Source organism: Hypanus sabinus, chromosome 4 (assembly GCF_030144855.1).
Source record: "Hypanus sabinus isolate sHypSab1 chromosome 4, sHypSab1.hap1, whole genome shotgun sequence".
In the NCBI taxonomy this organism is placed as follows: domain Eukaryota; kingdom Metazoa; phylum Chordata; class Chondrichthyes; order Myliobatiformes; family Dasyatidae; genus Hypanus; species Hypanus sabinus.
This window is the reverse complement of record NC_082709.1, coordinates 113,046,890-113,060,804: the sequence shown is the minus strand read 5'-3', so window position 1 is coordinate 113,060,804 and position 13,915 is coordinate 113,046,890. Positions and strand designations below refer to the sequence as shown.

Here is a 13,915-nt window from a genome sequence, read left to right as displayed (position 1 = left end):
CATCCGTGCTGGGTTGAGCGTCGAGTTGGCAACTCGACCTCATTAAAAAACCTGGAGAGGGATGGGCTCTGCCAGGTTTCAGATGCCCAAGACACACCATATGATGAGCACCCAAAAAGATCAGTGCAAAGCTTGTCACGACGGCGCCCGGACAACTCCACCAAGAGTTAAGGGCGCAAACACACTCTTGGATGCTAGTGGTTGGGGTGGTGGGAAAGGGGTGTGGGTTCACATTTTAATTACAATAGCGACTGCGTTCTTCCCTAGCACTGACACAAAGTTGGCTCATGGTTGGAGCATGATTGAAAATTTATCGAGAAAAAAATCCACACTAATTTCTAAGTATTAAATATTCATATACATCAGCAATAAGGGAAATATTTATACAACCAATAATGGATGCTGCGAACTATGTAATTAAGTTCTTTTTGGGCTGAGAAAATAAGGCAAATGTAAACTCAGTATAATGATAAACAATACTCGGCTTACCACTGTGTCCTTTAAATGTTGTAACTACAGAACAATTGTCTTGTTCAAGCTTCAATATTGTCACCTGACCCGAATAATCCCCCACAAAAGCATGTCGTGTTTCAATGTCGAATCTGCGAACATCAGTTATGGAAAAGTATTTGAGGAAACCAATCCAAAACTGCAGCTGAATAAAGCAACATGTAAAATAACTGATTATTTGTGTTCAGGATACTGCAGGCATGAGGCTGAAGCAGAGGTTTTGTGGCTACCTAACTTCCCGCCACTCTCGGAACAATGCCATGTGAAGCTCTTGTCCTGTCCTGTACTCAGCACCCATTCCATTTCCAAGATAAATAGGACCATTGTCACTCTGTTCTGATGAGCTGGCAAAACAAAAAAAAAATCGATCACAACAGCATTCGAAAGCTCATGAACTTCAAGCTAGCACTAGGTAAATGCCCAAGTGGCAAATAATACTGACAAAATCATGGCAATCAGAATTTTCAGTGAAGTCTGCTAATCTATAGCTGAAAGCAAACTATTGCTACGTGCCACTTTACAGCTTTTGTACTGGTGAAACTTTGATTGCAGTCCTATACAACTGAGTTGATGAGACATTCAGTTATATGTTGTGCCATGCATATTACCAACTAAAACCTGTTTAAAAAATACAAATATCTCTCTACCTCACTTGTATAGGATTGGAATCACAGTTTGGCCAATAGAAAAACTGTGAAGTGTCACATACTAATAGCCCACAGAAGGTTTCATTGTTCAACTGGTGGGGGGGGGGGGGGCGCAAAAAGAGAGTACTATTCAATTATTTTTAAATATCTGCTCAAAGCTCCAATAAGTAGCAGCATGGAAATGTCAGTGAATTCTTAAAGAAGTGGGATGTGATCTTGGAACCATTTCATACTGGGATCTGCAGAATCATCAACCTAACTATCAAATTGTAAAGCTGGAGAGACTCTCTCAAATAACCTTTGCCACAGAATGCTTTACTCTAGGATAATTAGCTGTTAAGATTTGTTGGTGTGAACAGGTTGCTGTGTATACTGCAAGTGGACATAAATTGCGATGGGGAGAGCACGCAGTTTATATCCTTTGACACATCTATGCTGTATGGATGTTTAATGTATCAGCATCGCCTTCACAGCAGTGCTGAGATGAAACATGCTTACAATGCTGTTTGGTTAGGGTTTGAAAGGCTTGGGTGCCTCAGGATAGTATTACAAACAGTATTTCCCACCAACCCCATGCCAGGAATGATGTCTAATCCTCTAAACCTCAGCCACAGAATTAAAATGCAACTTAAAAGTTCTGTAGCTCATCAGTTCTGTTTGGAACATGACATTATTTTCTAAAATTAGAAAAAGTGGTACCCAGATCAACCAAATATTGCAGTACTGTAACAGCATATTTAAGGGCAACTTGGCTAATGTTTGCCGTGCTGGAGATGGGAATCATCATTCCTGTAGACAGGCTGCTTCAGCCAAATGGGTTGAGAGCTCTTGTGGCCTGAATCTGAAGTTTAGCAAGACAAGAATCATGTTAGACATTCAAAGGTATTTCTCTTCTCAGAGAAAAAAGAATCAGTGGAATTGACTACTCATGCAATATACACCAGTTGACTATGTTTCTTAAGCAGGAGCCAGACCACGTCGGAAAGGCATGGTAATCGGCTCCCCAAATATGTAGCCACAGTCATAGGTTCACTGTGAAGTCAGGATTCTAAAGAGAGAAAATTCCAACTACCTTCCGTCTCCAAGACTAGGTTTAAATCAGGTGGCTGTCAGTCTGAAAAATCATGAATCGTGAAACAGAGTCCCAGGTTAGGATGTACTTACTGGACCAAAAGCCTTTCCTCATCCATCATTTTACATGTTTTTCAGAACACAAGCAAGACTAAAAATAGTCCTTTTGTTGGCAAGTAACTTGAGGAATACAATGTGTACAGAATGCTCCATAAGCTTATTGCAATACTGGTCTGAAAATCTATCTACCTTAGTTAAGCAAGATCTGATTCATCTAGCTAGCTCAAAAACAATACATCAAATTCAAGGTTTGCTTTAGATAACATTTCAAAACCTTTTTGAAGTACCAAGAATACGTGAATTGACCATGCTGTGGCCCTTGGCAGCAGACAAAAAGGTCACACCTTCTCACACTACTCTTCTTCACAAATTTGAAGAATCAGTAAGTTTCTTACCTAAGTAGCTCTTTACAGAAGTCATTTTGTTGTAATCCTCCGACAAAATAAATTCCTGAGGGAAGATGTAAGATTTAAGTTGCAAAATTTTCTCAATCATTTCTGTTCATATTTAAATAAATACATTGCTTAAACAGTGCCTTCTGAAAGTTAAATTTTTAAGAAACACACAAACAAATTCAGGTACCAGTTTGATTTCTCTAAAAATATAACTTCCTGCACCTTCTAGCTGGTATGTTGGCAGAGATATGATTTCTCCACATGGTAGATTAACAAATGGATTACATAAAGTAATGCAACCATCAAGAATCTCAAGGTGAGACAATTGAATACCAATGGAAGACAACTTGGAAGCCTGCAAAAGCAATCAACAAGTCTCTCAACTTCATCATCGTTAAGTTCTGAGAACTGTCATGGTTTGTGAGTGGATACAATAAAAAAAAAGTCAACTATGTTTTCATTAAATTCCAACCAGAATGTCTCAATTCAATTATTTACTGTTTTCAAATGGTCCAACAAGAAAGCCTCTCTCAAATGTTTAAAAATGGAGAAACATGCCCAACTCTGCAGTGAACAGTATGTGGCTAAGCCCCATATTGTTAGAGTGAGGGGGCAAAGAGGAAAGGCAAAATCTCAGAATTATTTTGAAACAGAAAATGGAATTTTCAACAAATCAAGTAGTATATATGGAGAAAAAAAATGGTCAGAAGTTTCAGGTTGGTGACCTTCTTGACGGATTTCTAATTATTAAGGGAATAACGGGATAACAGGTTATTGCTGGAGAATGGCGTGGAGGTAAGCAATCCATCATAATCTTGCTGAATGAAGTAGGCACAAGGATCCATATGCTTCTATTTTGATTGTTCTCCACAGATGCTGGGAAATAAGGCAGGATGGAAAAGTTAAGGATAGGTCAGAATACAGGAAGCATCGATAAAATGACAAGAATATGCATCCTTCAGGGTCTCCAACAGTCCAACCTGTTTGGAACAGGTCACATTCAGTACTGGCAGTTCCACATAGTAATTACATGCAGAATGACCATCCGAGTGAAAGAAAAAAAAATCGGAAGTACAACACAAAAATAAAACTTAATGAAGAACTTCTCTGAAACACTGCCAAAAACAAAATGTTATCAGAAACGCATTTCCTGACTCACAATCAAAATGTCTTGAATGAAAAATGTTACTGCCAGTTTATAAACAGTCTGGTTCAGCCTTCAATATTTACAATGTGCAAATACAGAATTGGTGTTCAAAGAATGCTGTATAGCTGAGAAAGAAAATCTTTGCTCATCTTCTTTTAAAAGTTGGCAAGCAGTTCACCATAATAGTGGATTAGTCAAGAGAGGTGGTTGAGAGAGTTAGGTAACATCAGCATACACATGGACCCTTCTGTACCTTTCTGAATCATGTTACACAGAAAAAAAGACTGATGATACGACAGTGTGGGTCTAAGAGTCCTTGGGGGACAGTAACATTAGAAGAAATAGAGCCAGGAAATTCTCTACAACTGGTCAAGTCCCCACCTTACAAATGCTTTATATGAGAACAATGTGGTTAGCCATATTAAAAGGTGCCAAAGGAAAATGGTAAAGTTATTGGATTTATAGATCTGTAGACATCTAACTGTAGCAGTTAGTACAACACTATTTCAGCTAGGCACATTTGAGTTAGGAAGTCACTCACTCCCAGCATCCTCTGTTTGGAGTTCGTACGTCTTCCCTGTGGAATGCATGGGTTTTCTCCAGATGCTCCATTTTCCTCCCACAGTCCAAAGACCCTGGTTAATTGGTTATTGTAAGTTACCCTATGATTAGGCTAGGGTTAAACTGGGGATTCCATAGCAGTATGACTGGAAGGGCCTGTTCCACGCTGCATCTCTAAATAAAACAAATAAAAAATAAATAAAATGAACCCAGCTAGGAAATTTGCAGGATCGCACCTCAAAATAGTGACCATCCTTTGTCCTTCACCGATGCCCCCTAACCCATTGTTCTCCTCTCTCTGTTTTTTTTTGTTCTGAATTCCAAGTATCTGCAGCCCAGCATACCTGGGAATTTTGATACAAGGAATTACACAAATCCAAGAATAAAAAGCCAGTTAAAATACTAAAGACAAAGATATGTATATTTTAGGAATAGGGATGTTACTTATACCAATTCCCTAAATTTTGCACTGCAGGTTAATAAAGTGATAGAGAAAGCATAACAAGTTTAACTCAAAGTGACAGAATTTAAAAGTAGGCAGTCCTGTAAAACCTGATTGTACTTATGGTTAGACCACATTTAAAATATTGAGTACAGTTTTGGTCTCTAATGCAGAGAAATATATAGTAACAGAAATGAGTGAAGTAAATTGTATAGTTGTATTGGGCTGAATGATGAGCATTTACTTATCAGGAAAGACTGAAGAAAAGGACCACTTCTTTTGGTTTAAAAAAATGCAGCTGAAGCGGTGACCAAACAGGGATCTATAAAATGGAGAGCTTTGATAAGCTAGCTACAAAAAGCATGCTTCCAAGAGCAGAACCGGAAGCCAATGTAAGATAATCACATAGAAATCCAACAGGGAATTCAGAAAGAAGGTTTTTCTTTACCCAAACAATGGCGAGAAGATGGAACTTCTACCATAGGGAGTGTTTGAAGCAAACAGGACAAATGCATTGGGCAGAATGGTCAGCTTCATTATCATATATTTTATAGCTTCCATGTAAAAGCAAGACTAACGGATTGCCATAAAAAACCCATATGGTTCACAAATATCATTCAGGGAAAGTAATCTGCCATCCTCACCCTCTCAATATCATGACAAGTCCCAGAAACATTACTGGAGATTGAACAGCTGTTGAAGATCACAGGTTAAGGGTTAGTTATTTGAGGATGAAATGAATCTATTTCAAGAGAAGGAGGCATTATTTATTAATGCAATGAGTGTGTTTCTGGCAATAACAGCATTTATGGCCACCCGCAACTGCCCTCAAGAAGACAGAGGTGAGCCATGATCTTGAATGATTGTGGCCTTCTTTATGACATTACTTCTACCACTGCAGTGGGAAGTGTTCCAGGAATTATGGCCAGCAAACAAAGGAATAGCAATATAATTCCACATTAGGATGTGTGTTATTTGAAGGTAAACCTGCAGCCAGTAGCATTCAAGTACTTCTTGGTGGTCAAGTTCTGAAAGATACCAAAGAATGCGTGAAAGAACTATCACAACATCAGAAGGAATGAACATCCAGGAAAGCAAGTTGCTTGCTGTGTATCAGCTTTTGATTGCCCAAGAAATAAAATAATTCTCTTTTCAATTAGAAGTAAATGAATTAAGAGCTGACCCACGAAAAATTGGATACAGCAAGGATACACATTTATAATCAATTAGAAAAAGCAAATTCTAATTTTAGTCAAATACTTACAGAGATAGTACCATTGTCCAGACCTACAGACAGCCTCCTTGTTTCTGGATTGAAGGACATGCATGAACACGAAGCTGTTTTAAAAAAAAGGCTTGTAGTAATACTGGTTGCAATAACAACTATTTAAGCTTAGCTGTTTCAAGCATTGCAAATGACCCCAAAAACACATCCAACAATAAGAGTTTCTAGTCACATTTATTGCTTGAAATAAGATGCAATGCATTCATAGATTTAATACTCAATTCCTGTTCTCTGCAAAGAAGATTAATGCACGGGCACACAATAACCAGAGATTTCTGCAAAGCCAAGCAAATTGCATGACTTATCACTCTGTTCATCTGCATACTAATGACTTCAACAGAAAGCACACGATTTCTGGCCAGTCTTGTCTAGAGCTCCCAGGCCCAATACCAACAAATTACAAAGATACCATCAATATATTGCTCCACCTATTTCAAAGTCCCCAGCAAGCAGAGACTGAAAGCAGAAAAGGCTCACACTGGCCTTATCACAGGGTTTTGCAAAAGCCTGGTGCAATATTGTTATCAATGAAGCTTTAGTGGTATTCTGGAACACAGTAAAATTATTTCACTGTCTAACCCTAATTAACTCAATTAGATAGTGATTGACATACGCCTTAATTTCATATTCCTTCAAATCTTCTTACCAGGCCACCACAGTGCAGCTACTAGTTCAACGTTATTACAGCTCGGGGTGTCAGAGTTCAGAGTTCAATTACGATGTCCTCCGTGAGGAGTCTCTGTATGTCTTCCCCATGGAAAGAATGGGTTTTCCCGGCTGTTCCGATTTCCTCCCATAGCCTAAAACGTACCAGGTAGGTTAAATGGTCATTGTAAATTGTCCCATGGCTAGGTCAGGGTCAAACCAGGGTCGTCAGTGGTGCGGCTCAAAGGGTCGGAAGGGCCTATTCGTTGTGGTACCTCTAAACAAAAATAAAATAAATAGCTGATAGGTCCAAAATTGTTTTTTTTAAATTTTAAGTTAGATGGAGAGGCAAGTTATCAAAAGCTGTAGAATCCTAGAATAAGAGGCTCCAGGGCTGTAGAAGACCCAAGTTATAGAAATCCCACTTTGCACAAATGATCCCATAAACTGACTAAGATGAATGAATGCTTTGTTAGCCTAAATAATATCAAAAAAATTGCAACAATGTGCGAGTGAACAAGGATAATTCATTAGTTTATAGGAAGCCTATAAGAGGGATATGATATGGACCACTATAGAAAACAGACAACACCATGATGCAGTACAGGCATTCCCTCCCCCCCCCCCCCCCCCAGGCAAATGTAGAGCAATCCTATGAAACCTTTCCAAAACTGAAATGGTGTAAAGTGAAGAACCATTAATTTATACAAGAAAAATTTTCATAAAAGCGAAAATCCTCTTGGTAATGTGAAAACAGGTTACTAATGTAGGTCTTTTGTAAAAGCAAAGTGGCATAAAGCGAACATCCGTAAAGCGGGGGACACCTTTACTGGGAGGAATTGTAATAGTACATTAGGAAGAGGAGGCTCAACTCTTTCAGACCTAGGTTTTTACTTTAGTTTTTGGTGGGGTGTGGTGGAGGGGCAGGTGAGGAAGAATTGGTTTGATCTGAAACAAAAGACAGGTCAATTTTAATTTTAAAACCCAGACGACCAGACTTAAGAACACTTTATCAGAATAATTTCTGAACTAATCACCTCTCTCACACATTCCATTCCCAGTGATGCTCCCACATCCTTGTACTCTTAATTCTACCATTGTTAATTTTACTGCTTGTTTTGTTGCATTACTAAACTTGGTAGCATTTCATTGTTTTTGTGCTTGTTGCTGTATTTATTTATACACTCAGTGGCCACTTTATAAGGCACACCTGCTCATTAATCCAAATATCTGAGCAGCCAATCATGTGGCAGCAACCCAATGGTCAAGATGTTCAGTTGTTGTTCAAACCAAACATCAGGATGAGGGTGAAATGAGATCCAATTGGCTTGGACTATGGAAAAACAAAAAACATCCAGTGAGCAATAGTTCTGTGGGTGAGACAGGTCAGAGGAGAATGCCCAGACTCGTTCAAGCTGACTGGAAGGTGACAGTAACCTAAATAACCATGCGTTGCAACAGTGGTGTGCAGAAAAGCATCACTAAAACCATAATATATCAAACCTTGAAATGGACGGGCTACAGCAGCAGAAGACCATGAACATACATAAAGTGGTCACTTTATTTGGCACAGGAGGCAGCTAATAAAGTGGCCACTGAGTGCATACCTGTTTACTCTTTGAGCTTCACATGAACATCGAATTTCATTACACCCTGGTATGCAAGTCAATAAACTAACCCAAATCTGAATTTGTCAACTATTGCTTCAAGATGCTACACATAGTCTCAAATTAATGAAACAATTAATTAAAGCAGGAGTTCCCAACCTGGTGCCCAGAGACCCTTGCTTGATGGTATTGGTCCAGTGCATAAAAAAGGTTGGGAACCACTGAGTTTGAGACGTGACTGCAGAGCTGAAATCTGGGGGACAAAACACTGAAGGAACTCAGCAGCCAGGCGGCATTGATGAAGGCACTTGGATGGTCAACAATCAGGTTGAGACCCTGCGTTTGGACTTAGTGTCAAGGGAAGACAGCCATTAGGTAGTAGAGGGGGTTGAGGCAGAGGCTGATGAATGATAACTGGAACCAGGTGTCCTGGGGATGATGGACAGAAGGAGCCAGGTGGGGAGGGGAGATGGAAATGAGAAAAGTGAACAAAGCGAGAGAGAAGTTAGGTGGACTATTGTAGGTTACCTAAGTGGAGTATAAGGTACTGTTCTTCTAGTTGGTGTTGGGCTTAATGTGGCAGTGCAGAAGGCAAAGGGAGTGAATGTAGTATGAAAAGGAAAGACTTGAAGTAACATGCAAACAGAAACTCAAGCTGGCCATTGCAGACACAGGCACTCTCTAAAATGGTTGCCAAGTCTATGCTTGGTCTCAACAATGTAGGAGACCACATGGAGAGTCAAAGATGGAAGATGTGCACACAAATCTCTACATACCCTAGGAGGACTGTTTTGGTGCTAGATGGTGGTGAGGGAGGTGGTGTAAGGGCATATATTGGGGGAAAAATCCAGGGAATGAGAAAGGGAAGGGTGGGGAGAGATGAGTGCACCATGGAGTCACTGAAAATCAGAATCACGTTTATTATCACTGGCGTGTGACGTGAAATTTGTTAACTTAGCAGCAGCAGTTCCATGCAATACATAATATATAAGAAAAAAAAACAAAAAAGAAATAAATAAATCAATTACAGTATACATATATTGAATAGATTAAAATTGTGCAAAAATAATTCTGTGTATTAAAAAAAGTGAGATAGTGCTCAAGGGTTTAATGTCCATTTTGGAATCAGATGGCAGAGAGGAAGAAGCCGTTTCTGAATTGCTGAGAGTGTGCCTTCAGGCTTCTGTACCTCCTACCCGACAGTAACAGTGAGAAAAGTGCATGCCCTGGGTGCTGGGGGTCCTTAATAATGGACGTGCCTTTCTGAGACACTGCTCCTTGAAGATGTCCTGGGTACTTTGTAGGCTAGTTCCTACAATAGAGCCAACTAAATTTACAACCTTCTGCAGCTTCTTTCGATCCTGTGCAGTAGCAACCCCCCACCCCCCCCCCCGAAATCAGTGATACAGCTTGTCAGAATGCTGTCCACAGTACATCTATAGAGGTTTTTGAGTGTATTTGTTGACATACCAAATGTGGAAAGCAGATCCTGCAGGAAGTGGGAGCAGGCAGGTGGTTGGATTGCATCAGAGGCTGGTAGGTTGAAAAATGAGGACCAAGGGAACTCAGTTCTGGTAATGAGAGCAAAAGAAGATGCAAATTATGCAAGTGAGAGGGGAAAACAGGTTGCCTGAAAAAGCGGGGTCATTTTACACGTATAGAACAGAAAGTCTCTTCACCAAGATGGAGAAAATGAGAGAAAGTGGCAGCATCCTAACGAGAGATAGGGTGGGAGGAGGTAGCACTGCTGGTCCATAGCTTAGAAGAAATTTTGGTGGTTAGTTTGTCCCCAAGATGGAGACAGAGAGATCCTAAAAAGGAACAGACAGAAATAGTCCAAATGAATTTCAGGACGGGGGGGTTTCAAGGGTGATAACATTTATGAGTGCTGCATGGGTGCCAAGACAGCCATCCATATAGGAAAGGAGTGAGGCATGGGGAGGAGGTCAATGAGTGCCAGAATAGGCATAAATTATTTTACGTGGCCAACAAAACAACAGGTCATACAAGTGCACGTGGCTACATGTAGGAAGTGGGAGGGATCAAAAGAAGTTGAGAGCAAGTGAAAGTTCTGCTAGGTGGAAGCAGTTGGTCCTTAGGGGAAGTAAAAAGATATTAATACCTTCTTGATAGGGAACGGAGGGAAAAAACTGTGTGAAAGTTGTGAAGATAAGATGATTGGGCCCAAGGAATTATTCACATTTAGTTATTTTTAAATCAATTATTCTAAATCTTAGTTTTAATTAAACATAGCTTTCAGCCTTCTTGTACGTAAGAGATTATGTGGAAGTTGGAAATCCAGGAGTACCATACATCAAATGCTGGAGAAACTCAGTAGGTTAAGCATCCATGGAGAGGAATAAAGAGCCAACATTTCAGGCCAATCGATACCCTTCATCAGAACAAGTAAGAAAGGGAGAAGAAGCTGGGGGAGGGGGGCAGGAGGAAGAGGAAAAGGAATACAAGCTAAAAATGATAGGTGAAACCTGGTGAGGGGAAGATAAATGGGTGGGGAGGAATGAGGAGAGAAGCTGAGAGGTGATAACTGAAAAATGTAAAGGGCTGAAGAAAAAGGAATCCGATGGAAGCGGAGAATGGAGAATAGGAGAAAAGGAAAGAGGAAGAGTGCCAGAGGGAGGTGAGGGGAAGTGCAGAGTTAAAAGAGGAACCAGAACAGGCAATGTAAAAAGAGGAGGGGAGGGAGAGGAATTACCTTAAGTTAGAGAAATGTATGTTCATGTCATCAGGTTGGAGGCTACCCAGAAAGAACACGTGGTGTTGTTCTTACAGTCTGAGAGTGATGTCATTGTGGGAATAGAGGAAGCCACGACCAACATGTTAGAATAGGAATGGGCAGTGGAATTAAATGGTTGGCCACTGGGAAATCCTGCTTGTTGTGGGCAGAGCAAAGGTACTTGACAAAGCAGTCCCCCAATCTACAAAAGATGAGCCAGACAGACTCGCAGGTGAAGTGTGGTCTCACCTGAAAGAGATTCTTGCTGCCATCAGCAATTTCTGAGATGTGGCAATAGCCTGTAGTCAGGTAGAATATGCAAATCTTATTTAGAGTTGCTGGTGCATCCCACTGGGAAGAAAAGTACCAGTCTGGGATGGATACAGGTGATGGTATGTAGTTTCTGGTGTACAACCATGGGGAAGCATGAGGCAGGTCATTATATATACCTGGGCGTATCATTAATTAATATACTGAATTGTTTAGAAATTCTTGGTAATATAAAACCAGACCCAAAATGCACATCACAAATTCTACTTACAAGACCCATCCAAGTATTTCTATTAAAAATTTGTAATAACAAGTATACCTTGAAACTTTACAAGTATATTTTCCCCAAACTTCCTCATCAAAAACATCCTCCACCCAATATTGTTAATTGTTTTCAAGCATTTTACTTCCAAATACTGACAGCTCTTGAGCAAATAACCATTCTTTCAGGGACCAGAATCTGTCCAAAGGATTCATCACCCATGGAAATAATTCCTCCTTTGCCCAAATGTCTGGATATTTCACATTTCAAGTTGGGGGGGGGGGGTTATTACTCAAAAAAAAAGTAGCAATCAATTGTCTCAGTAAAAGGGACACATATGATACCCACGCATACTGATGAAGTTTTAAGGGTATTGGGGGACGTAAGAAATGATTTTTGGACTCTTGTAAATAACTGGTTAAAATTAAGTGCGAACTCGTGTGTACTTTATTCTGGAAAGTGTGCAAATTTCTGTTTGTCCTTCACTGAGGAAGCTGCTTACAGCTTGTTTAGATTAATGACTCACAGAGGTCTCTTGGGAATGTTACGTAGAGTTGAGTTCTCATGGGTCACGAATTGAACTAAGTTCCCTGCTTTGTCTAACGAAAGGGAATAACTGATAAAGACCGGTCAGAACATTCATTTGTAATTAAAACCCTGATTTAGTGGACTCTCTTATCTAAGAAATTAAGTTTTGCTCCAACAGACTTGTTGGTAATACCAGGTGAACAAAGTGCTCTTTGTTTTGCTAGTTCTATAAATTGTAACGTTTCTGCATGTTAGACAGAGGTTCGACACGAGCCCCCAGAGGGAGGGGAACTTTCCCCTCTGTTCTGTGTGGCTCGGAACTTCTCGCCGGCTGAGTTCGAACAAATAAACTGGTGAAAAGGACAAAGTAAAGAACTGTTTGTGGTGTGGTTATTAGTCCGGTGAATTTAAGTTTACAATGCAATGGAATACAAGAATAAAAAAAGGTTCATAATCTAAAGACCAACAAATTACAAGTCTCAAGATTATACAATCTCTTTGAAACAATGCAGCTGTGCTAATTTATTTTTGGAAAAAAAATCTATATTATAAATGTGTAACTAAGATGATGTAATATAAGCATTCAATATTGATTGGAACATATTTAGAATATCATAAAGAATTTGGAAATGACACCAATGCAAGATTTGGGGTTATCAGAGAGAAAACACTGCTGCCAGGAAATAACGAGTCCTTCAGGTTACTATAACAGAGCTTGGTTTAAGATCTTACATTTAAATGCAGCAGCACCACTCTAACCATTACAATCTTTGGTTTGACAAGCAAGGCACTTGCTTTAAAGCAGTCATTTATGATCCAAATATACTGGCTGAAATACAATGAGTAACTTGGATGCTTATTTGGAATTTAAAAAATGCAGGACAAAGGAGGAAAGCAGCAAGTTAATTACATATCCTTCAAAAATCAGATAGGTGTTTTTATTCGATAAACTTCAGTGTAAAAAATAGAAAAGCAAATTGAAAACTTGCAAGAAAAACAATGCCACATGCAATTACAAAATACAGACAACTTAAACCTCAAGGCAAGTATTCAACACACGGAAGCTTGCCTGTAAGAGTATTAAAGCTGCTATCAGAGAACTAAGATACATTTCCAATTGATCAGCTTTGGCATGAAATTGTAAACTGATGCAAAATTTCCCAGGAAGCTATGCCAAAATTAGATCAATGTTAGCAGTCAAAAACTGCAAAAAAAAAATTTTTTCCAAATAATCTGCATAAATATGACCTAAAATGTCAGATCTTCACACAAGTCCGAAACTGGATAAAGAGAACCCAATTAAATCAATAACAAAAAAAAATACTTATTTATTTATTGAGAAAACTGATCCAGTATCATGTATTTGTTGGAAAAAGTATGTCAGCCTTTGCTTTAAGTAACTGATGTGACCCCCCCCCCCCAAAAAAAAACATTTCTGGTAACCGCGCCCATGGGGGGCGGGTTGAGGGAGGCTTAAAAGCAAGGCTGTTTAGTTCGAATAAAGCTATCTTTGACTGCAGTTTACTGACTGCGTGTAGCAACCTCTACAACGTGTTTTTATCGCTGGCTGTCCAGAGGAGAGGTGCTGAAACGCTTTGTCGCGTGTCTGGAAGAAGTGAAAACTTTCCTGGGCAGCAAAGGGCTCACCTTTCCTGAGCTGGAACAGCCAGAGTGGCTGGAAAAGCTACACTTCATGGTAGACATGACAGCGCACCTGAACATGCTGAACACAGCTCTTCAGGGGAAAGGAC

At 39.7% G+C, this 13,915-nt stretch overlaps 1 protein-coding gene across 5 annotated transcripts in view; it reads right to left on the bottom strand.

The window, feature by feature from the left end:
* wdfy2 (WD repeat and FYVE domain containing 2) overlaps positions 1–13,915 on the bottom strand; it is a 62,283-nt gene that overhangs the window by 23,028 nt on the left and 25,340 nt on the right. For 3 of the 5 annotated variants that reach the window (XM_059967923.1, XM_059967926.1, XM_059967927.1), the window contains exons 3-6: positions 6,098–6,171; positions 2,684–2,738; positions 704–854; positions 490–602 (exon numbers count right to left, since the gene is read on the bottom strand). In XM_059967923.1, the coding sequence (XP_059823906.1) occupies positions 490–602; positions 704–854; positions 2,684–2,738; positions 6,098–6,171 (393 nt within the window). Of the gene's footprint in view, positions 1–489; positions 603–703; positions 855–2,683; positions 2,739–6,097; positions 6,172–6,764; positions 7,175–9,840; positions 9,942–13,915 lie in introns of those variants that run through there. The other 2 variants (XM_059967924.1, XM_059967928.1) reach the window with 2 other exon arrangements.